Source organism: Episyrphus balteatus, chromosome 2, assembly GCF_945859705.1.
Source record: "Episyrphus balteatus chromosome 2, idEpiBalt1.1, whole genome shotgun sequence".
NCBI lineage: Eukaryota > Metazoa > Arthropoda > Insecta > Diptera > Syrphidae > Episyrphus > Episyrphus balteatus.
Window position 1 is genome coordinate 100,443,908 of NC_079135.1, and position 24,661 is coordinate 100,468,568.

Genomic DNA, 24,661 nt, shown 5'->3' on the forward strand with positions numbered 1-24,661 from the left:
TTCGTTATTAAGAAATTATTATTTGATACTTCAGAATATAATTTCAAAAAGATTCATAGGCACGTTATAAAAAAAAAAATGATTTTCAAAAAAAAAAAAAAAAAATTAATTAAATATTTTTAAAATTTCTGTACAAAAAATTTCGTTAAATTCAGAAAAGTCATTTGGCCGAAAGTCAAATATAAAGAAAACCGTTTTATAATGGTACCGTTAATTTTGATCCTGCAAATGAAATTTCAATTTCTCCTCTGAGAACCACCCAAAACTTTTAACTACCATGTTGAAACTAAATCGCTTCACTTGTTTGGTACAGCTCAAAATAGAGGCAGTTAAACCGAAATTTCACAAAAAAAAATGTTTTAACTATAAGATTTTTCATAACTTTAGTGCTCCTTATCGTATAATCTCAATACTTGATAGAATGGTTAAGATCATATGCATCCATATATAGTTAAAAAAAAAAACATTTAAATCTTAGATATTTCCTCAGAGAGCGTGCTACGTAGGTACTCATTTAAAAAAACGTAATTTATAAATTATCGTACAATAATTAAATTTACCAGTCACATGACTCTAAAATCATAGAAAATAGGTACTAATTAGTGTCGTGTAATTTGCATTTAAAAAGATTTTGGGTGTTAAATTACAAAAAAAAAAACCATGTTGTATATGCGACACCACTTAAGTACCCCTCTAACTATTACATAAAGTTTGATCCACAGGCACCGCCACAGCTAAAAAAAGTAAAAACCATGGGTTCTCCTAGGGAAAATTAGTTAGGATAAAATAAACATGAATTTAACTTAGGTAATTCTTTTTTTGTTCATTTTTTTATTTAAAAATTAACATATTATTTTTCTGTAAAAAATTGCTAAATAATTTTAAGACATTAAATTGTTGTTTATAATCACACAAAAATTAAACTGAAAAGTTATTACCCCATGTTTGCCACCAATGACCACTTAGTACCTTAAAATTTTCACTAGCAACAAAATATTGAATTAAAAAATAAATAGATAATTAAAAAAAAAAATTAAATTAAATAAAAAATAGAAATACAATATTTCCCTGTAATATGAGAATTTATTTTTATCTAATAAGAAAACAAACTCAAATATTTGTTTCTAATTTGCACTTCAAACCACAGAGCATTCGGGTTCATCTAATACACCCCCAATACTCCTCGGAAATTTTTCTAATTAATAATTTTTTTTTTTATATAATTTAATAATATTATTATTATTATTATTTTTTGTATTTTCTTTCTACATTATTGTTTCTGCCTTAGTATAAAATTTTCAAAAATAAAAACAAAAGTAAAAATACGCCTATACCTAGAGACGCATCAGAGGCTATAGCTATATATATATTTATATTTTCCATTCATACTCTACTCTCATTCACTAAAACAAAAAAATACAAAAAAAAAAAAACTTAAAAGAAAAAAAATCACACCAACACAACAACACTTATATTAGGGGCAACCTCGCTCATCGTCGTATAGAACACAACAACAAACAGCACAACAAAAGTGTATGTAATATATAACAGTATATTTTTTTGAAAATAATATTGTGTTCCTAGCCTAAGTACCATTCGGTATTATAAATTCAAAAATCCCGCTATTAAACTAGGAACCATCGTCGCCAGCATTGTTAGCAATGCAGAAAGCCTTAGTCGCGATGAGCTCCTTGATGTCAACTCGTTATTGTCCATAGCACCCCTCACCACCTCGGGCAAGCCATAAAATGTTGGTTTTCTTGTCGCTGTTCCAATGGAGTTGGCTCCACTTGATCCAGCTCCTCCGGCAAAGTCCATTAGGCCACCACCACCGCCAATATTATTACCATTGCCTCCTCCTCCTGCACCATGATGATGTCGCGTGCTGTCCCCAGATGAGGGCTTATGTGTGGGCTTACCGTGAAAATATACATTGGGAGGTATATCACCATCTTCGAAATCCTCCGCCGATCCATAGAGGTCCTCGTCATCTTCGTCGTCCTCGCCGTCACCGTCTAGATCCAAGCCGCCGCCATCGGCAGTCTGATATGTCACCTTCACCTGTTTCGGTTTAAGGATGTCATTTGTTTCGATGCCGTGTTTGGTGGAAGGATTTTTACGACTTGGTCCAGGGATTTCTGTGTGATAAAGACAAAAAAAAAAAAAAAACGGAAACGAAATATAGAACAGGGATGCAGAAAGGATATAATTGAATGTGAGAGACTTTGTTCGCATGTATTTTTATAGCCTGTCAATACGTGGCGCAAGGGATTATTTGCATAAAACAAAGGATAATCCAGATTTTTTTTGTTGGATTAGGGAGAAGGAAGTTGTGCGAATGGAGTACATTCTACTTACCGTAAAGTCGTATACTGCTGTCAACTTCACCCAGTGAATTTTTCGCTATGCAACGATATGAGCCGACATCTTCTTTTTGGAATTTCCGCACAATCATTGTCATTTTGGTTTCATACATTGATTTCGAATGCTCTTGTACGTGATATTTGGTTGAAGATACAATCATTTCACCTGTTTGAGGGGTGAGAGAGAATAATAAATTTCAGTTTGGAGTTTGTTAAAAGTTTTGAATTCGATGAAATTTAAGCATTCAGTAAATGCAACTTTTGGGGTTTTGAGAAGCTTTTAAAAATAGTTGTATCATTTACCATCTTCCACGTTCAGTGAAAAATAAGGATATTCATTCTATCAGTATCTCTCAAGTTGTATTGACCAAAAGTCATTGGGTCAGAACTAGACAAAATCTTTGAATAATCCTTCCGTTTCTGCCGCTAGCTAGGCTTGTTATGGGACCAAAAATGTCAAAATAACATTTTTTTTTTTAAATTACTTATTATTTGAAAAAAAAAAAAAAAAAAATAAATAAAATGCACGACTGGGTCGCACGAACTTGCTCTTAAAGTTGCTTAAATTTTTAAGACTTTTTATATAGAAATTTGGAAAAAAAAATAAAATTCGTTTTTTAAAAAAATAAAATAAAATCTGAAATTAAATTGCCCTCCAAAACAAGTATGCAGTTTTGATTGATATATTAAGATGCATTTTTAGAAAAAAAAATTTTCAAAATCGTTAGAGTCGTTTTAAAAAAAAAAAAATTTTTTTTAAATAATTTTTTGGAAAAAAAGTTTTAAAATAAAATTGGTATGCCATTCTGTAGAAATCACTAATCAACATCTAAAAACAAAATTTCAAAAAAATTCAATGTCCCGTTTTCGAAAATTTGATTTTTGAAAAAAAAATTTTAAAAATTTTTTTAAAAATTTTATTTTTGGCTTATATTTAAATTATATAAATGCTTCTTCACAAAAAGTTTCGTTGAATTCGAATTAGCAGTTTCGGATATAATTGGATTTGAAAAAACGGTTCTATTGCAGGTACCGTTAATAATGATTTTCAAAAAAAAATGTTTTTCATTGACAGATAGACCTTAGCTTAAAACTAACATTTGAATTTTTTAAACAAAGTTTTTAGAGCCGTTTTCGAGATATTTCAATTTTACTAAAATCGGTATATGACAAGTACCGTTATTTTTAGTCCAATAAAATTAATTCCAAAAACCCCTCTGGAGAGTCGCCAAATAACGCTACATACCAAGTTTGACATTAATCGGTCCATCCATTTAGGATGTAGCAGACAGACAGACTGACAAACAGACAGACGGACTTCCGGGACCCACTTTTTTGGCATTGTCTACCATCGTAATGTCATGGAAAAATGTTATCTCAACTTTTTTTTTTTGTACTAATGCATAACTTGATATATAGTACCTATATCGCAAGTAAAAACCATCTTGTAGATTAACAAGTCCTCCATAGCGGAATAGCTAGTGCGATGGACTGTCACGCCAGTGGTTCTGTGTTCAAATTAGTGATGGGAACTATCGAATAAAAACTTTCAAACTATCTATAGTTGTAAAATATTCATTCATTCGATAGTTTGAATTCATTCATTCATTCATTTAGTTACTATTTTCATTCGAATAGTTTTTTTTATACGATAGTTTTTTCATTCCAATAGTTTTTTTATACGATAGTTTTTTCATTCAAATAATTTTCTTAAACGATAGTTTTTTCCTTCAAATAGTTTTCTTAAACGATAGTTTTTTCATTTGAATAGTTTTTTTATACGATAGTTTTAATTCGTTAGTTTATTCGATAGTTTGTTGCAGTGGCGTACGTTGAGTCGCCGGGGCCCTGGGGCAAGACTAAATTTATTTATTTTTAGGTTTATTTTAATGTTTTAATATGTTTGTAATGCACTTTGCTATACTTACTTTAAATATCTATCATAAAAGTAGTAAATACTTGTACTAGGAGCCCCCAAAATTAAATACAGTCGACTCCCTCTAAGACGAACTTTCACGGGACTCGAAAATCGGTTCGAGTTAGAGGGAAATTCGAGTTAGAGGGATTTATTTAATATTTTTTTTTTTCAAAATTGTTCATTAAAAGTGGTGAAAAAGTTCGACTTATAGGGAAATTCGACTTAGAGGGAGTTCGACTTAGCGGAGTCCACTGTATTTAGAGACCCCTAAAATATAAATTTTTGAAGCTTAGGGCCCCTGAAAAATTATTTTTGGGGCCTCCAAATTAAGTGCTTAGAGGCCCCTAAAATATAATATAATTTTTTTGGAGCCAAGAATTAATAGGTATTGGGGCCTCTGTTCTGAAGTAATATTCGGAATGCCACCAATAACGTAATGTTTTTATTTTGGGCCCTGATGTATATTTATGTTGGGGTCCCTGAATTGATATTTAATTTTCCATTTGATTGTTTTGAACCGCTTTTTGAGGATCCTCAAATAATATTTGTCATGCCATCAGAAAATTTGATGAATATTTTTGGGCTCCTTAGTAATAGATTTTGGGGCTCCTAAAGTAATATTTAGTAATCCATCAATAAATGTAATTTAATTTAAAAAACAATTTTTTTTTAATTTAATTTTTTTTGACGCCCCGAAATAAAGACAAATAATACATTAGGAGCCCCAAAAAAGCAAAAAAAGTTTTGTTAATGGCATACCAAATATTACTTCAAGTCAATACATTGGGGGCCCCAAAATATTGAAGTAATATTTGGTATGCCATTAACAAAACTTTTATTGCTTTTTTGGGGCTCCTAATATATTATTTGTGGTGGCAAAGATTTTTCAAGTAATATTTTTTGGGGCCCTAAGATAAAATTATAATTTTTCTTTTAAAAAAAACAGTTTTCTTCTCTGCATTGTCTCCAGTGGGGGCCCTGGGGTCGGTCTGGGGCCCCGGGGCACCGCCCCGCTTGCCCCAAGGGAGTGTACGCCCCTGGTTTGTTGGATAGTTTTTATTCGATAGTTTTTATTTGAATGAATAAACGAATTAATGAATGAACTATTCGATAGTTCAAATCATTCAGTTACTAACTATCGATAGTTCAAATCATTCGATAGTTCCTATCACTAGTTCAAATCAAAGAAGAAAACACTTGGTCAATTTTAAGCTAAAATCTAGTTAAGTTACACCATTGACAGATCGACAAAAAAAAATTTAAATTTAACATTGAAAGATCTTCCAATCGTGTTAAATAACAAAACCCAGATATAAACTAAGTCGTGAATTTTGATTCACTGTGCTTTAAAACTGTGATTTTTAGCAGCGATTTCAAAAACGAAATATAGTTTCAAAAAAATTAATTACAAAATTATAATATTTACGCATAAAAACAAAAACATTTTTCCTCTAGGCTTTTCACAGATTGTCATTGAGTAAACAGTATTTTTATTAGATTAAATTGTCATTTTGTGTAAGTTTCTCTTGATTTAAGTGGCGAAATCTGTTTAATCTTGCCGACAAACGCCTTAATTTAATCAGGACAACCTGAGAATTAACGGCAAAGATTCGTGGGTTATTTTAAAGAGACATCCCGAAGCCTTACGTGATTTTACAGTGGCAATGAAATCACTGATTTTACTAAGACTATCCTAGAACGTGATTTTTTCAACCCTTAATTTTTCCATTTAACAATAATTTCAGCAAAAAAAAAAATAATTTTTTTTACCGAAGCGATCCATGGTCATAAAGTAGAGATACCTAGGTGACTCATCTATAAGTTTACCAAAGTTATTTGCGGGGTATCTCATGATTTTACTAGGAAATTCGTTATTTAAATTGATGAGTAATTTTGCAGAGAAAACCCATTTATATGGTAATCCGAGGTTTAGTGTAAACTTGCATGGTTTAAAAATGACTTTTGACCTGTGATTTTTGTAGCTTTTAGCTTTTTTTGTAGCTTTTAACGAGTTCTACAATTCATGCATACACATTTTTTGTGTATCATGAACCGTTTTCGAGCTATCGATTAAAAAAGTCAAAAATTTAGGACATGCCATTTGTTTTTTGACATACCTAATCTATTTTTGGGTGATGAATATCGAAAAAATTGTATCCTTTTTTTCAAAATGGCGGAAAAAGCTCATAGGAAATCTTGGTCGAAAACTTCAAGTTAAGCTTTTTTAAGCATCCTCTACAACATATCCAAAATTTAGCTTTCTCGGTCATTTTGCATTTCTAAGCCGTTTTTTCCGACATAATGACTGGCCTAAATAAAGAACCCACATCTTGAGAGAGAGAGAAAAAAAAGTTAAAATGCCTTCCAAAATGGACATCTATGGATTTCGTGAAGTGTTATGGTTTGTATTCGGAAAGTAGAATTCACTAACTCGAAACAGTGTAGGTACTGCTTTAAATTGGGTCTTGTTGGACTGGCAAATATTCAATATCCAACCAAATTGAAAATCATGAAGTTCAACCTTTATTTTGAAGTCTTCTTCAAATTTAATATAGGTACCTTTTATTGAAAGACTTCACCTCATGGTGTGTGTTAAAAAATACCTAAATTTTTTTACTAACCAAATTTCTAAACAAATCCAAAATATTGGTTACGAATGACTAAAATAAAATAAGCAACATTTTCTTCTTCTTCTGTATAGGAACCTCTTTCAGCCAATTGAATAAACAACAAAGGGGAATCCCGCCATCATGCTAAATCTACATTTACATCCTTCCGCAAACATGTGGTGAATTATCAAAATGCTTGAAGCTTATATAAAAGGATAACAACAAACAATATTCTCTTATTCACACTTAACGTAACGGTAATGGCTGTGAAACACAACCGAAAACACTGTGTGCAACACATCAAGAATACACAAATAGAAATCCCATTAAGGAAGGAGACTGACTATACTGATATGAGAGGATAAGAAAAACACAAGGCAAAATGATAGAAGAAACAATTCCCTGTGTTTTGAATCATAAAGGTTTATTGAATATATTCTCAGTTTGAGGGGAAACATTGGTTCATCAAACCGAAACCGAGTGAAATGGATTTTCCTGCGGGCCAGTTCATCCTCAATGTTTAACATGTTATTTAATTTACTTAAATTTCCATTAAATGAAAATATCATTCCTATGAGCAATTTGTAACCTTACTAAAAATCAATGATTTTGTGATGAGTTCTTTTGCAATTTTCTTGCATTACTTGAGCAGTGCACTGCTTTCACGATGAAAATCAAGAAAAGGTTTTGTGGTCCCTGAGGACCTTAGCTGTCCTGAAATCTATGTAATGTGGGATCTTTTTCTGTTATACGTAACATTATAACTCTTACATTTCAAAAATAGTCCTGAAATATTCAGAACGTAATAAAAATAACTTAAAAAAATATAAAAATAAAAAAAAAATTCTAAACTCTAAAAATGTCAAAAAATCACTTAAAAAACAACAAAAATGAACAAAAAACCTCAAAAAAGGATCCAAAATGCCACTACGACTTTGGGGTTAAGTCTGATTATAACTTAAAAATCTGTTGTTTAAATAACCATTACACAAATTTTTTCTTAGGAATAAATAAAACAAATATAAAAGTGGCTATCTTTTCTTTCCATTTTTGAAAAACTAGAATAGTTTTTTTGCATCTATTCTTAAAGGTTTGACTAAGAACTAAATAGAACATTCAATTTTGAAAAAAAACTTGTACCTTGTAATTCAAAATTTAAAAAAATTAACTTAAATACAAAAATTATTTTTTTTTTTTTAATTTGACTTTGAAATTAAATTTCTCAAAAACCATTTCCTCAATCAACTTCAAATAAACATCAAATTCAAGGAGTATATTTTAGCTTTCCAAAAAGGTATAGGACATTATAATGTGCTTTTGTTTAATTTTTTTTTTTCCCCATTCGAAGTCAAATTAGGGTGGTCCTTATTTGTATGGAAGAAAAAATGTATTATTTTTTTTTACTGAGCACCCGATTTTATTGTTCCTATGCAATTAAAATGTGTACAAAAAAAATTTCAAGAAAATCAGACAATATTAACACGTGCCGCTTTGAGTTTGAAGTTTTAAGAATTCTCTTCTATAAGGGTTAGTAAATAAGAATCCAAGCAATGTCTAATTTTTCATTATTGAAGTCATATTTTCATAAATAGTGTTAGAAAAACAAATATTATTTTAAATAAATACATTTTTGGATTATATTTTCATAAATTAATGACATTAAATTAACCTTCGTAACGAGTTTCGAGACTTTCAAGACTACATCCTGAGTATTTTTGGCGATAATTTCGCACAGTTCGAAAATTTTGAATACAAATTACACTGTGCAAGTTTTTTTCAATAAAAATATTGAAGACGTCTACACCATTGACTGTTTCCCCCTATTTCGGACCTGAGAAACCGATAGGAATCATCAGTTTTTCGATTTATCGGAACGACTTCAAACACATTTTTTTCTGAAGTTCTTTCAATAATTTTAAGCATTTTGCCCTGTTTAAATTCATTTTTCTTCCAAAAATAATGTTTATATTATTGCTTTTAATTCTGCTCAAACGTTATCTACTACCAGAATAATAACAATATAAAAATTATTTGAAGAACAAATTTATATGGGAGCAAAGGACAAGATTTTTGAAAAAAAAAAAAAAATAATAATAATAAAAATTTAATTTGTCTTTTTTCAATTATTTGTTTAGTAAAATATAAGTTTTAAGTAATTGTTGGCCACATTTATTGTAAGAAAATCAATCTTATAAATTGTTTTTCACAGACTGTGTTTTAAATCTTTTAAACAAAGCAATGTTAGGTCGAGAAAATGGGTCAAATTTGGATGCGTTGAATACCACTTGAAGAACAATTTCGAAAACGTGATGTCTAAAAGCTAGGTAGAGTATGTCTTGCCCAATTTTTTTTTTTCTAATAGATCACAAGCTCCGTTCAAACGCCAAGTGTTAGATGAAGTTGTGTCGAAAACATAAGCTTCCACTTTGTCAATCAAGGACCAAGTAGACAATACTTCAACTGAAAGTTCTGAAATTCCAAGTGAAAGTCTGTCTACTTTAGCTTGGCCAGTTATATCAGGAAGAAGTTATGAGCCCCAGTGTATAACGGCAAAACTTAAATTAAATTCAAAAAATGTAGTTCTACTTACTAAAGCTGATTGCTCACGAATATATTGACGATAGATTCTAGAGTCGTATAGAAGAGCGGTTTGTTACAAATTTTGACGGATCAATACAGGCTGTCACTTACCTTACATTTATTAAGCACTGCCGATAGCCTAGGATTAAAAATATCTACTCCTGCTCTTTTCGAGCCAAAAGGTTCTGGCACTGGAGATTCAGAGCTTTGATTTTCAACTTCAACCTCTTCTTCTACTACGAAAACAAAATTTTTCATTTAAATATCGCTCATTTACTTGAACACTTTCATAACTCAAAAAAACTGGTTTTTCAGAAAACGAGTAGCAATCTATTTTTCTATGTAAAAAGTAAGTTTCTTAAATAAAACTAGTGCTCCTTCACCGTCAATTTTCAATGAAATGACTTTTTGCAGGATTAAAGATTACTTTATTTAAAAATAACTTCTGCATTAATAACTCAAAACTCGTGATTTTTGAGTTATGACAGTATTCAAGTGAACGAGCGATATGTATTTATTTTTACTTTGATCTTCAATTCCTTGCTAAAAAAAAGCTTAATGCATGTCGTTTTGAAGACAATTTCGAGATAACAATTTTTTATTTTTCATTAAAACCGACTAAAAATAAATTTTCACAATGCATCTTCATTTAACTTAATTATTACAACTAAACAAAAGCTATTGCAATATTTTATAGCCAGAAGCAATGAACTGCACTTTAAATGACACCTACACTTGCTTAGGGACAACAAAAAAACATTTTCATTAAATTCATAAAAAAAAATCATACTGTGAAAGTACTCTTCCAAGAGCGTAAAAAAAAAATAGGATAGTGTTTTAAGATGTAAAGGAACAAAAAACCAGGGTGCTCAATAAAATTGCTCAACTTTTAAAAATAACGACCACCCTAATATATATGTATAATGCCTGTAACTCAAAAAAGGGATCAGGTACGATTTTGAAATTTACAAATTTGGATCCTGAGATCATTTCGAACAAATCTGCATCATTACTTTTGGGGTCCATTTTTATAAAACCTGCCGCGTTTTCAAGACCACCGTGAGTGGTTGTCTAATAATACTCGTTTGGTATACCTATGAAAAAATATGTTAAATTTTTAAGAACATTTTTGGCGAGTTAGAACAACCGTCAATACCATGAAATCAATTGTTGACTGTTCTTAACTGAGTAAACAAACATTATTTTAATCAATTAAAATATTTTTTAGTGTACCTATCTCTTTTAGTGCATTTGCAAATTTTGAAAATTTTCTATCAACTTTAAAAGTTTCAGCGAATTTACACTTCAAAACTATACCTGTAAAATTAAGTCGGCACAGGTAAATATTATGATAGAAACATTGGGAATATTTTTTGAAGTGAAAACTTCCTTAGTATCGCTCTGATTTTAAACTAGATTAAACGAAAAAGCGACAGTAAAATATAATTATTGCTTAAAATAAACGAACAGCTTTAATAGATACAAAAATTGTTGAAAATGAGCACTAAGAAGAATTTTTTTTTTTAAATTCTGTCCTTGTTGGGGGTTAATAGGGGTAAAACGACATTGAAATAGGGGATATTTTCTAAACGGTGAGTCGTAGAGAATTAAGTTTTATTCAAAAGATAAATTTGATACAAGAATAGCATAATATTAAAAAAAAAATGTAAAATCCAAGTTATAAACGTTTTTTTTTTTTAAACAAAAAACGAAAAAGACCTTCGACAAAGTGGTAATTATGTGTAGTTGATATTTTTTTTTCGACAATATAGCTAATAACAATAATAACAATAGAACAACAGTTTTAAGGTTCTTCTGAGTGGCCAAAAGTTCTAAGCCAAATTAAAAAAAAAAATGTGGCAAATAACACATTTGGAAAATTATAATGTAAGTATTCAGATTGAACTTCATGATATTTGAACAATTGCCAAATTTGACAGCTTGTCAAAATTTTTTTTTATACATATTCTTAAAATTTTGGAGCAGGTCAAAATTCTGGTTTTCAGAATTCTGCTTTTTTAACGAAAATTCTGGGAGCGGCTCATAATTCTGCTTGTCAAAATTCTGTACGAAAAAATTCTGTGGGGTCAAAATACTGTAATACCATAATTTTGTACGTCATTATACTGTAAATACAAAATTCTGTACGTCAAAATACTGTACCAACAAAATACTGACATGCAAAATTCTGTTTTGTAAAATTGTGTACGGCAAAATACTGTATATCAAAATTCTGTAAAAATGCTGTAAAAAAATATCGTTTTGATAATGTAAAAAAGTGCGCGCGCACTTTATTTTGACCAACCAGAATTTCGCTATACAGAATTTTGACTTTCAGAATTTTGTTCCTACAGCATTTTGCACATACAGAATTTTGACATACAGTATTTTGAATACAGAATTTTGCAACATACAGAATTTCGACCCCAACCCGAAAATTCTGCTTTTCAAAATTCAGATTTTTTTCTATTGTCTTTCAAAATTCTTCTTTTTAAAATTCAACAAAAAATTCTGAAATTTCTGTTTTTTTATAGCATGGGCTTGCTAATATTTTATTTTGTTGCAGAATTTTGAAAAGCAGAATTTCGTAAAGCAAAATTTTAACAAAAGAATTTTTACCCTAACTCTAAAAATTTACGTACATATTAGGTACATTTTTTTTTTTGAAAAATGACACATTTTCAGAATCACGCGATAAACATTTGAACATTAAAAAAAATAAATAAATTTTTATTTTAGTTGTCGAAGATATAAAAGGGCCAAATAGTTTGTCGGCTTTTAGGGTCATTCTAATTAAAAATTAGTGCATTGAAATGTTCAAAAGTCAAAAACCTTGCATCAAATTTTTGGAATGAAACAAAATAAAATGCACAACTGGGTCGCACGTACTTACTCTTATTTACCGATAAGCCTAGAATGTTAAACTATTTTTATTAGAATAAAATACTAATTTTAGTTTAAATTTATGAACAATTTTAAAAGAAAAGTAAAAAAGTATAAAAAGGTTTTCTTTTAAAGCACGCAAACACCTTTTTAAATTATCTTAATTCCAAATAAAGTATGCCATTAGAATTCATATATTACACAGAATTTTTTTTTTTTTTTTTGAAAATTTTTCTAGCCTGTTGAAAAAAAACAAACAAAATTTGTTTTGTCATTCTAGAGAAATAATTCATTCACATAATAAAAACAAAGTTTAAACAAAATTGAGCACCCCGTTTAAAAAATTATAAAAAAATTTAAATATTTTGTAAAAGTTCCAAAATTCAAAATAATGCATTTTCAAAAAATTCTTCCTAATCTATCGAGTGATACATCAAAAGAAAGGCCTATTTAAGCTCTATTCTCTCTCTTATTCAAAAGGTCATTGAAAAATATCACAATTTGCTGGATAAAAATAATTTTTATTTTTTTAAATTCTTTTCTGCAGACTTTAAACTCAAGTAAAGATATGTACCTACTTTATTTTATATTACTTTTTCATTTGAATTTAGTGCAAAACAAAATAAAACTACCAACTTAAACCTACCCGAGCTTTAAACCGAAAATTTTAGTCCCACAAAATCTACCTGTAATGAAAAACCACAAAAATCACATTAAGATCACATAAATGGAAAAGACATCATAGATAGACACATTATTTTGTGTCCATATAGATTCTCTCTCTCTAGGTAGGATTGAAAGTCTTGTTTATCTATGTAGCTTGTACCAACAAACTCGTGTGTCATTTAAGCCAAATGCCAAACAACATCATGTTCATATTTATTTACGTGTCTTTTTAAGGTTATATAGACGACAAAACCCTTACACCTTCCTCCTAAAACTATACAACGAAATGTAGATATTTCTCTCAAATTCAAATCCCAAGCTTAGGACTTTCTCTCTACTATTCTTTTGTGTTCTTCACAAACTCTATACAGATACTAAATACTCAAAGATTAAACTGTGATCAAGTAGACGTTCTGTTTTCTTCAATTGCGACATTTACCCAAACAAGACGAGTTTGTTGGGGTACCCTCCGAAACTCCTTCCTCCCTTTCTATATATTTAAGAAGGATGATGACGGACAAGGACACCAAATGGAGAGCCATCTACCACCACCCTCTTCTCGTCACTCGATGGTCAAAGGTGTTTAATTCCTAGAGCACACATACTCTGTATATGCTGGCACTCATCCCACACTCACTAGTGGATGGCAAACAACAAGGATTCCTTAGAATTCATCACTCGGACTATCGGACGTATATTGACGCCTCTGAATGATGTACCTACACAAACTACATCACCATCACCATTTCCCCACATCCACATTTTAACATAGGGCAAAAGGACACATCACATCATAGCAAAAAGCAGAGCAGATAGCAGAAAGGACACCATCCAGGACGACTAAAAACAGAGAGCGAGCGACTACAACACTACTTATATGAGTACACATTGGCACACTGCGTTTGCTGCGTTGCGTTGTGTCGTGTTAAATGAAAGAGAACATACAATATCTCTACAAACAAACGCACACACAACGACAACACACAATGACAAAAATAATGACTCTCTATTATAAACTTACCAGTATCCTTAATCCAGTAGTTAATTGATTTTGGTGAGGCCTCTACGTGACATTCGATCTGAACATCAGTGCCAAGCGGTGCCCCAACTAATTGATTTGGTACTTGGATGACAGGATGAACTGCAAAACCATAAATCAAAAACTCTTTATATTAGTATTGATGTTTGTGTGTGTGTGTGAAAAAGTGAGTGTGTGTGTAAATATAAAAAGTTTGCATATTGAAAATTACAAATAGATGTTGTAGAATGGATACTACTTATAGATTCACCCAGGAAATACCAGTAAGCTAGAAAGGATGCAAAAAGATTAAAATTCAATGCAGTTTTCAGATTCGTGTGACTATGACGGTGGTGGTAGGATAGCCAATGGCCACCCCATCTGAAGCTAGACGACGTAGAAAAGGACTTTTTCAAAGAGGTCACAACCCATACAAAATCGGGTTTCTATGGTAATTGGAGATGCACACCGAAAAAGGTAAGGACATTCGACCAGATGTCCACTGTGTTGCTCTCCTGTAGTCGCCAGTCGGTGTCGTCCTTGCACATCACCAATTTTCGTATACTTTTGCTATGGTTTTGTTGCTGTTTCGACTATTTAGCTCTTACGTTTTACATTTTGGTGCCATCGTTTATGGTCCATCAGAGCACTACTGGGGCTTACATGATGGTTTTCCTCGAATGTGTGATGAGTACGTTCGTGTGTTAGAATGCTTAGATTTTGACAAAATTTCCTTAAAATTAGTGTATAAGTGGTGAAACAATGCAGCAGCACCAAACTTACATTTTTCATGCTAAATGTAGCAATTTATATAGATGCGTATCGAAGAGAGGTATAATTCTTGGAGCAGGGTTGGACTTTTTTTTTGTTGTTGTTTAATTTTCCAAAAATTTCATGAATTCGATGGAATACTTGAAGGAAGTTTTACTTTTCCATTGGATTCTTTGAATTGAGTGGTCAAGGACATGAAATGAGTAGTAGTAACTGATGGTTGAAAATTTGCAGTAATCTTCTGTTTTTAAGAAGTTCGACCTTTTTTTTGCCAAAATTTCTTTATAACTCTTCCAAGTATGCCTCTATTTATTTTCATTTTTCATGTTTTTCTCCTTTTAAGTATTAAAATTCTGTAAATTGTACCGTTCAAATTGCAATTTCAATGGAATTAAAATAGCATTTTTCTTGTATTATGAACATAAAATGAACTAAGAATTTAAATCGGGATACAGAAGTTTTATTATAGTTAAGTTAACTTAAAATTATGTATATGAGTTCTTAGTATTGCTATGGTAAACAGTTATGCCATTTTTTTTTTCAATTTAAAAAAAATGTTTGTTATGATTTTTCATTATTTAATTAAATTATAATTAATTAGCATTTTGAATTTTTTCTTAATATTAAGAAGATTCCTAAATATTGGTTTTTATGAAAAAAAAATATCGTATTTTTTCAAACTTATTTCCCTATGCTAGAAAATTCATTAGTTGTTTGGTAACTGGAAGTTTGAAAAAAATGAGTAATAACTCATACACCATAGTGTAACAAACAAAATTAGACTCTCCGAACAAAGTATTATAATTAAAATCACTTGCGGGAATGCAAGGATCAACAAGTTATCAAATTGATCAAAACTAACATAAATTGGTGATTGATCTAAAGTTTTTAGTGTTGCACCAACTATGTATATTAAAAAATTAAGGATCCAACAGTGGATCCACCAATTTGGATTAGTAAAAATTACTTCTTTTTACATTATTCATAAAAAGTAGTAGATTTAAACGGCTACATAGTTATTCAGCAAAAAAGTTCTTATAAAGTTTCTATGATACGTTGCATATAAACTTTTTCTTTTGTATACAGGGTGTCCCCAAAAGTAATGGATCAAATGAAATATGCTGATAGACCAACTTAAAGGCTTTCAGAATTTGATAACTTGTTGATCCCAAATCCTTACGGCTTTCGATTAAATGCAGTTTTTGTGAAATTTCGAAAAATCCCTACTTTGCAACAGTATCTTTCACCCCCCATAAATAGATTTTTGTTTTTTACAGTTCTTTCTCTAAATTCTTAAACATTGCCTAATAATAAAAAAACAATTAATGAATCAAAATATTTTTTAATTTCATACGCCATTTAGCTGCAAATTAACTAACAGTTCCAAATTTTATAAAAACTCAATTCAATACTATTATTTCAAAATTTGTATGGTGTGACACTAGTTTATTATTTTAAATAGTTGTTCCGGTATTGCTGTTTACAAAAAAGTATATAAGTTGCCAAAATTGAAGTTAGATCGAAAAATATTAAAAATTCGAATTAAAAAAAGTAGGGTTTTTCAGAGAAAAAAAAAACAAACAAAACCTGCATCAAATTAAATGCACAACACAATAAAATAAGCTCTAATGTCAAAGTTTCTTATGAAAATATTTCAGAAATTATTTCATAAGGCGAAAAATATATGAAAATTGTTTTGAAAGTTACTAAAACACCTTTTTAAATGATTTTTACAACAAATCAAAGAATACTATATGAATTCTTGAATACAAATATTTTTAGAAAACAATTCCGAAGCCATTAAAAAAAATAATTGTTTATAAAATTTTTCTAACATAATTCAAAACAAAAGTAAGTTTGACAATTTTAAGAAAATATCAATCATAATTTAAAAATGGATTAAAAAAAAAAAAATAGATATACTCATTGAAGAAAACATAAATATGTAGAAAATGGATAGTCCTGAAATGGCTGATAGGTGCACTTTTGACTGTTCTGAAACCGAATAGAAAAAGTCTATCTCAACCAGTTTAGAAAATATTACCTTTTTTTAGTTCAGTGTACTTTAAATTTCATCATCTTACTTTTTCTTTAACCACAACCACGAATGAATGAATTTTATAAATTTCTTATTTTTATAATTTTCTACAATAATTGGCTCACTATATAAGACGTTTAAAGTTTTTATAACTGTTGCATCTTTTCTTTAAAAAAAAATTTGAAATTTGTTTTTCGATGCAAAATGTGAAAAAAAAAATTTTATGAAAATTTTGAAACACCTGTGGTATAAAAAAAATTAATAGGAACGTAGGTATCCAACTTTTTTAAAAATATGCGCGTCCAAAGGGGATTGCAGAATGGTAAAAGTTTTTATCAAATCTATAGTTACTAGGAAGTTATTGGTATCAAAGTGCAAAAAAAGCCTATTAATTTAATAAATAACTAGCTGACCCGGCGGACTTCGTTCCGCCATTTTTTGTATTTATTTTTAATTTTCGACTCTATAATTAGTTAACATTTTAAATGAAAAAGGGAATCAAAACTTGAAAAGTTCGTAAAATGAGTTTAAAAATATTCACTTTTAAACTTTTAGAAAAAGTGGCCTATGTAAAATATGGCCTATGTTAAAAACGGCCAAAAAACTTGGGACAAAAAAACTTGTTTTTCCCGTTATTCGGTCAAAAATCATTTTAAAATTTAAAAATTTGTAAATGCTTGTAAATTCTAAAGCCTATATTTCCTATAAGCTTGAGATTTTTTGGAGGCTTATAAAAATTACAAAAAAATTAAAAACTACTCAAAAATGTCCCTAAAAATTAGTTGTTTTTCAAAAATTCAAATTCCAAAATCCAGGGCCTATGAAAAAAATCCGTATAAGACGCCTAAATTTTTTTCTTAGTATCTTTCCAATCGTTTAACTCAAGTTTTCCCTACCTTTAATAAGCCTTTTGTCGAAGTTCTAATAGATGTTTTCACTGCACAAAAACCTTCACAACTTAGTTTTGAAATTTTTTTGAATTTTTTCAATACCTTTTTTAACTATTGAATAAATTTGTCTATCATTTAAAAAAAAAGTCAACTCTTTACGACTTACCGTTTAGAAAATAGCCTCTTTTTTCAATGTCGTGTTACCCCTATTTACCCTATAAAGTCTTAAATTTTTTTTGCCTTAAACCTTCTCCTCTTATACCTCTTTGATTAAAAAAAAATTAAGAAAATAAGTCAGCCGGTGTGGCCGGTTAGCGAACGTACACAAAACCAAACTTTAATATATATAATAGATTTTAACTGTAAAATCTTAAATTTTTCACATTGCTGCCACAAATGCATGGATTCCATCAGTTTTTTTTAATTTTTTAATTCTTCTTACACATAGCTATTAAAAAAGCGTTATAACCGTTGAACAATGGCTATAAAAAAAATAATTTGATTTTTTTTTTTTAATGCAAAGTAGAAAAAAAAAATATTTGTTTGCTCAGTTTAAGCGTGGGCATACAATTGTGCATCGGGACAGCTTGTTTTGAGTTTTGACTTCTTAATGATATCGTTTTAAAGAAAAATTGAGATTTTCGGTCCCGTTTTCGAAATTGTGTTCAATTCCCAATCTTATTGGGCTACGAAAAACATCCAATATTTGTTAGATGCAATTTAATTGACAGTTAATATTGTGAGCCACTTCTTATTTTATCTTTAAAACTGGTTATTAGCAAATTAGCAAACAAATATTCTTTTCTACTTTGCATTAAAAAAAAGTTAAATTATTTTTTGTATAGTCATTGTTCAACGGTTATAACTCTTTTTTAATAGCTATGTGTAAGAAGAATTATTGTAAAATATGACTGATTAAAAAAACTGATGGAATCCATGCATTTGTGGCAGCAATGTGAAAAATTTAAGATTTTACAATTAAAATAATTTATTAAATTAATAGGCTTTTTTTGCACTTTGATACCAATAACTTCCTAGTAACTATAGATTTGATAAAAACTTTGGACGCGCATATTTTTAAAAAAGTTGGCCACCTACGTTCCTATGGATTTTTTTCTATTCGGTTTCAGAACAGTCAAAAGTGCACCTATTAGCCATTTTAGGATTATCCATTTTCTACCGGAAACCCTGTATATTTCTTAATGCAAAAATGGTAATTTTGAAAATTTAGTGAAATTTTAATAAAGTTACTTAATTGCTCCTGTATAAAACTTTTAGCTGAAATCGCTAAATCCCTTAATAGTTTCCATTGCAGATACCGTTAGTAAAAGTTGTAAAACTATTTTTAGTCACAATAGTACCATCTTATTTGTTAAATTCCATACAAATTAATCAAAATTTTTTGTTTTTACAACAAAAATACACAACATACTTTCATTTAGTAAATGTGTATTAAAAAAAAAAAAAAAAAATCGATGAAACCGTAGTTCTGTTTGTTTCCTATAAATAATTTGTTTGAAAAAAAAAAAAAAAAAAAAAACAAACATTTAAAAACTTGGTACCTTTGCTGTTTTGTTGTAATTACAGGTGTACACAAATAGACATGTACACACAGTACAGCAAACTAGACCCACCTACAGTTATGTATTTTGAATACGCTAAATACGATTCCGAAATCTATTCAGGTTCTGGTTCCGAATAAATTGTAAATTATTGTTACTATTTTTTTTTTGTTACAGAATAGTGTTTGCTTTCCATAAAAACATGTATGTCTTGTCTAGGTATTTAACTTTTCCAAGGGTGTCGGTAATGACACGGAATTTTCAGTTACAAAGTTTTTTGTCTTATACATTGTTACCTTTTTTGAAATCAATTATGGTGATGTCAATATTAAAGACAAATCCTTTGTCAATATATTTCACATCTCTGATGTTTTAAGGATCTAATGGATTGTAGGAAAAATAGCAGTAAGTTTTTTTCCAAGGACGCCCATGAATGCAAGAAAAAAACCTTATAACATGCATGACTTTTTAGTTCTCAATTTTATATAAGTGCATTGGTATATTTTGAAAAATACCCTCATCAATTTTTGGTCATTAAATCTGTTCATTTCTCTAAAGGCCTTCAAAAACTAAAACTTTTACTCCCTGTGTTACGCCCTTAAAACGCACACAAAACCTTTATATGCAAATACAAGTTCTTGTTCCAACTTCAGCTTTCAAGATTGTAAACTGCTATTTATAATCAACTTCACCAAAAGTTAAAGGCCACCTACACACACACACACACAAACACACGTTCAACAAAATATCATACACACAACATTTTACCCAAGAGGATGGATGCGAACAAAAACATTCCGAACGTCCGAAATCTGATAAGAGTGGTTTCAGTGCAGGTCCTTACTCTAAAATTATCGCCACAAGCTAAGAGATCCAAGGGATAGTTGTAGAGAAAACAGGCCTAGCACATAGTCATTATCCTGTATGGTTCTGTCGAAAATTTCTTCACACACTTGTCACTTCCTTTTTTGTATACCAAAAAAGACTATGTGTGTTGTGTGTAGTAAAGGTACCTTCACCAAATCGAATGCCATCGGACACTTTGCATCATCACACAGAGACAGGAACTTCCAACTCGTTGTGGACACATTCTGGAGCCGCATGCATGAGGTAACCATCTGATGTGAAAGAATCTATACTATGTACACATATGGACATGTATTTCTCTCTCACTCACTCCTAAATGGAGTTTTTCGGAGGAAGAAATATTTTCAATGAACCCATCATCTGACCAGCATTGACCAAGAGTTCCCTTCATTAATGCTACATTGTATGCCAGAGTCTAGTGGTCAGCAATACCAGAATCCATTGAGGAGAGGATGGACTTGAACTGGCCGGGTACACAGGGTATTTTGGTGGTCAGAGTGTCGGACTGGTGCATTTAGTAGAGTTGTAGTCGACTCGACCAGACTCGAGTCTATATTCTCTAATAGAAAAGGACTCATTAAATGTTCCAGTGCCAGTGCCAGCCAGGGTTTTATTATCCTTTTTGCCAAAATGCTTGTCTACACTCATATTGTGAGTTTTCCAAAAAAAGGGGAGACACGACGGAATATATGCAGATAGGCTAGGCAAGGCAGACAACACGCTCCAAAAAAGGTATTGTAAACGAACAACTTTATCTTTTTGAATCTCTCTCTCTCTTGTTGTTGGTGTTGTATGGACTATTTGCCTCTTTGGGTATATTTACTGGACATACCTTTATGGGTAGGAACATGTTTTTTGCTGGCTAAAAATTATCGCAGCAGATGGACATTCAGATGGAGTACCACTTCGTTAAGTAGTTGTTAAACGAAAATTGGATTCTAAAGGTATGTAAGATAAAAGCTATAAGCAAAGCAGATTTAGGCCACTTTGGAACATTTTTTAAAAGTCTTTGTGAAGAAGTGATTTTGCAATTGGAAGCTAGTAGGTCTTGAAATACTAATTGACTTAGGTCTTTTAGGTATACGATACAATCTTAGTGCTGTGGTTTTAAGTAAAAAAAAAAAAAACTTAAGAATTATGTAACTTGAAGTAAGTACCTTAGTAAAGACAAGGTAAATAAAAACTAAAATTAATGAATGTGGTCCAGCGAAATTATTTCAAGCAGTATAGTTTCAAAATTTAGCCTCTTGAATAGATTTAAAATACGAAAACCAAAAACGAATAAGATTTAGGGCGGATTTAGAGATCAGGATCGTAAAGATATTTTAAAAACTCAAATTGCAAGGAAACAGTATTGGGAATTCAAATCACAGAAGACTGAAATTTAACTGAAAACCACCCATTTCTTTCATTCATCTAAACTAAAAAGAGAATGTTTAGCAAGAAATCGATTCTCAATATCGCAATCATTTTGTATTTGTAAAAAAAATTATGATTTTCGTACACTGTGGCGTATGAGTACTATTTTTTTTTTTTGAAATTAGTAATATACCTAGAACTATAATATATATAATAAAAAACTGTGACTAGTCTTTGCTTTGGTATTTGGAATTAACTTATTAACTTATATGTAGTAGATAGCTATTTGATTGTAAAAAGAAAAATTTGTAATGAACGAAATTTAAAAAAAATTTTTTTTTTTACAAATTTAAAAAATACACTTGGCATATCCCTAAACATTATATTCTCTAATATGAACACACTCAATGAAAAATATTGCATGGATAATTTTGAAATCAACCATGTCGAATATTTTTGTGATACTTTTTATCATCTGACCTGATTACCAATGCAGCGATTATATTTTTGAATAACACGCCTCACAGGCACATATTGAAGTTTGTAGATTCAATTTTACATTAAACACCACTTATGTATTATTAAAATTTACTTATTTAACATTCTTAGACTAACTATTTTAACATATAAATCGGTAGCTTATTTGAAAATTATAGCGGTTTTGTGTGAAAAACAATCATCGATTCAAATAATGTGTCACAATTTGACTTGACTTCATAAAAAAATAACCCCCTCTGAAGTATGAAACTCATTAGATTTGGTTGCGAAAAAAATTGAAAAACTCAAACACTTAATTGAAAGGAATTTCTTCCATTTTTGGGCCAGTGCGTGCATAGATGAGATTAAAGTTAGAGCTTATGTTCACCTCAATAATTGTGCCGAAAATTAATTTTCAAAATTGGTTTTGGATGTTTTCAGATATTTGAGTCTGAAATTGGGGAAAGAGAATTTAAGCTTTTTTTAAGTAACACAATGGAATTCGAAGATAAAAACTCATCTTATATATTTCAAAAATGTCACATTATAGATATTTTTTGAATTTTTATTCGAATTTAGAATAGGTACTTGAAATGTTTATTTTTGTGTACATTTAAAAAAATAAATATTAGATTATGTATTTGAATATTGTAATTTTGTAGTATTTCATGTTTTTTGCAATTATTGCAAAAGAAGTAATTTTTTTTTTAAATTAATCAAAACGGTGTCAAAATTGTTGCTAGTTTAAAAACAAAATCAATAAATAGCATGATAAATGGTTTAAAAGTACTGATTTGACGCTTTTAGGATTATGTTTTTACCTGAATATACGTGATATAGGGAATATCTCTTACTGCAAAAAGCAAGATTTCAAAAACATTCAAGCAATTCAGCCCAAGCACTGAATTGAATTACGAAGTTGAGATTTTTTTTTTTGGTGACTAACGAAATGAAATTTCTTTAGTACCTACCAAAATTAACGGTACTTGCATATGACGAAAATAAAAAAAATTTTGGATTTCTCAAAAGATTCTTAAATCATTTTGATAAAGTTTTAGTAACTCTAATATTAAAATAAGAAATCACAAAAATCATGTTGGGATTTGAAAATGGACCGATGAATTTTATTGAAAATTTGTTTATTCGTGCCGAATAATTTTTCCTCTTACTTTTTTTAAATTCTTGGTTGTTGTTTTAATTCTTAGTTGTTGTTTAATGGCATGCTTCTCTTGGAGGTCGAAAAAATTTAAAGTGATGTTTTTCAAACTTAATAACAAAATTTCATTTAATTTTTTTAAGTAGGTACCTACATTATGTTTTTTTTCATTTTCTCAAGAAATTTCTTTTTGAATGCTTCATTTACATAATTAAATATGTCAATTTAGAAATGCAACAATATTAGATTAAAAAAGATCAAAATTTATGAAAAAATGTCATTTTTTGAGAATATTAGCTGTAAAATTGCATCATAAATGATCGAGTCATAACAATCTTAAACTCTCTTGAGATTATTCTTAGGAATAAAGTCAAGAGCCTACGAAATTTTAAGGAAACTATAACAAAAACAACGAAAATTTGTAAAATGTTTGTTTTTTGAGAGTCTTTGAATAAGATATTTTTTTTACCAAGCATCTCGAAAACCTGAGCCTAACTAAGAATTCGAAAAAAATTCAATGTCCCCTTGTCGAAAAAAATTTTTTTTAATAAAAAATTATAAAATCCACCTCGCACATACTAAAGTTTTTTTTTATAAAAAAAATACATTAAATCTGTTTTTATAATTAATGAAACACCGTTTTTTATGATCTCAAAACTAAGTAGTAGTATGGCATTTGATTTTTTGTATGAAAAGAAATGTTTAGAAAAAAATTAAAAATCGTTATAGCCGTTTTATATAGAACAAACAAAAAGTTGGTATATAAAGAAATAAATAATATACACTTAAAACAAAAATTCGTAATATTACACTAACGTGTTTTCAAAAAACTGATTTTTCAAAAAACAAATTTGAAATATTTTTTTAAAACCAAAAATGAGTTTTGAGATTAACTTTTGTAGAAAATCGGATTTCGGAAAAAAACTTAATGTTTTGACTTTTTTCTATCATAAATTTTTTTAATGTGTATTTAATACAGTTACTTTTCAAAAAGAGTCTTAGTTTGTTGAGTAGTTCTTTTACATTTAAATGAATTCTGCACATTTTTGTATTTTTAGAAGCTTCAAATTAAATCTCATCAATAGTATACAATTCAGATTTTGTAGTTAAAAACCATTTTAAAAACAGTTTTTCTATTCAAAAGGTTGTTAGATTCAAAAATTAAGTTCAATCCTTTTTACGTTTAAAATTCTGTTCAACAAGCATATTTTAATTTTATGAAAAGATAAAAAATCTCGAAGTATATTTTAATTTTTTACTTGCACAACTAAGTAAGTTCCACTACGTCTATATGCAAAATACTGAAGATATAATAAATGTCTTAACTCCATAAAACATTTTCCAAAACTCAATTAACTCCATGCCACACTTGACTGGCGCTCTTTTGATGCATTTACCACAAGTTGGCATGCATGCATCCTTCCTCCTTTTTGGCTTTATCAACTCCTTGCTGGTTGCTTCTATATTTCCACTTGTATATATCAGATGCCATTGCCATCCTATG

General features: G+C 29.7%; 1 protein-coding gene across 1 annotated transcript in view; it reads right to left on the bottom strand.

Moving 5' to 3' along the window:
- Window positions 1-1,266: 1,266 nt before the first annotated feature.
- Window positions 1,267-24,661, bottom strand: part of LOC129909902 (lachesin) — a 73,124-nt gene continuing 49,729 nt past the window's right edge. Inside the window, exons 7-9 of the mRNA XM_055987055.1 lie at window positions 14,041-14,160; window positions 2,359-2,529; window positions 1,267-2,138 (exon numbers count right to left, since the gene is read on the bottom strand). Of these exons, the coding sequence (XP_055843030.1) occupies window positions 1,603-2,138; window positions 2,359-2,529; window positions 14,041-14,160 (827 nt within the window). The 3' untranslated portion in view covers window positions 1,267-1,602. The remainder of the gene's footprint in view (window positions 2,139-2,358; window positions 2,530-14,040; window positions 14,161-24,661) is intronic.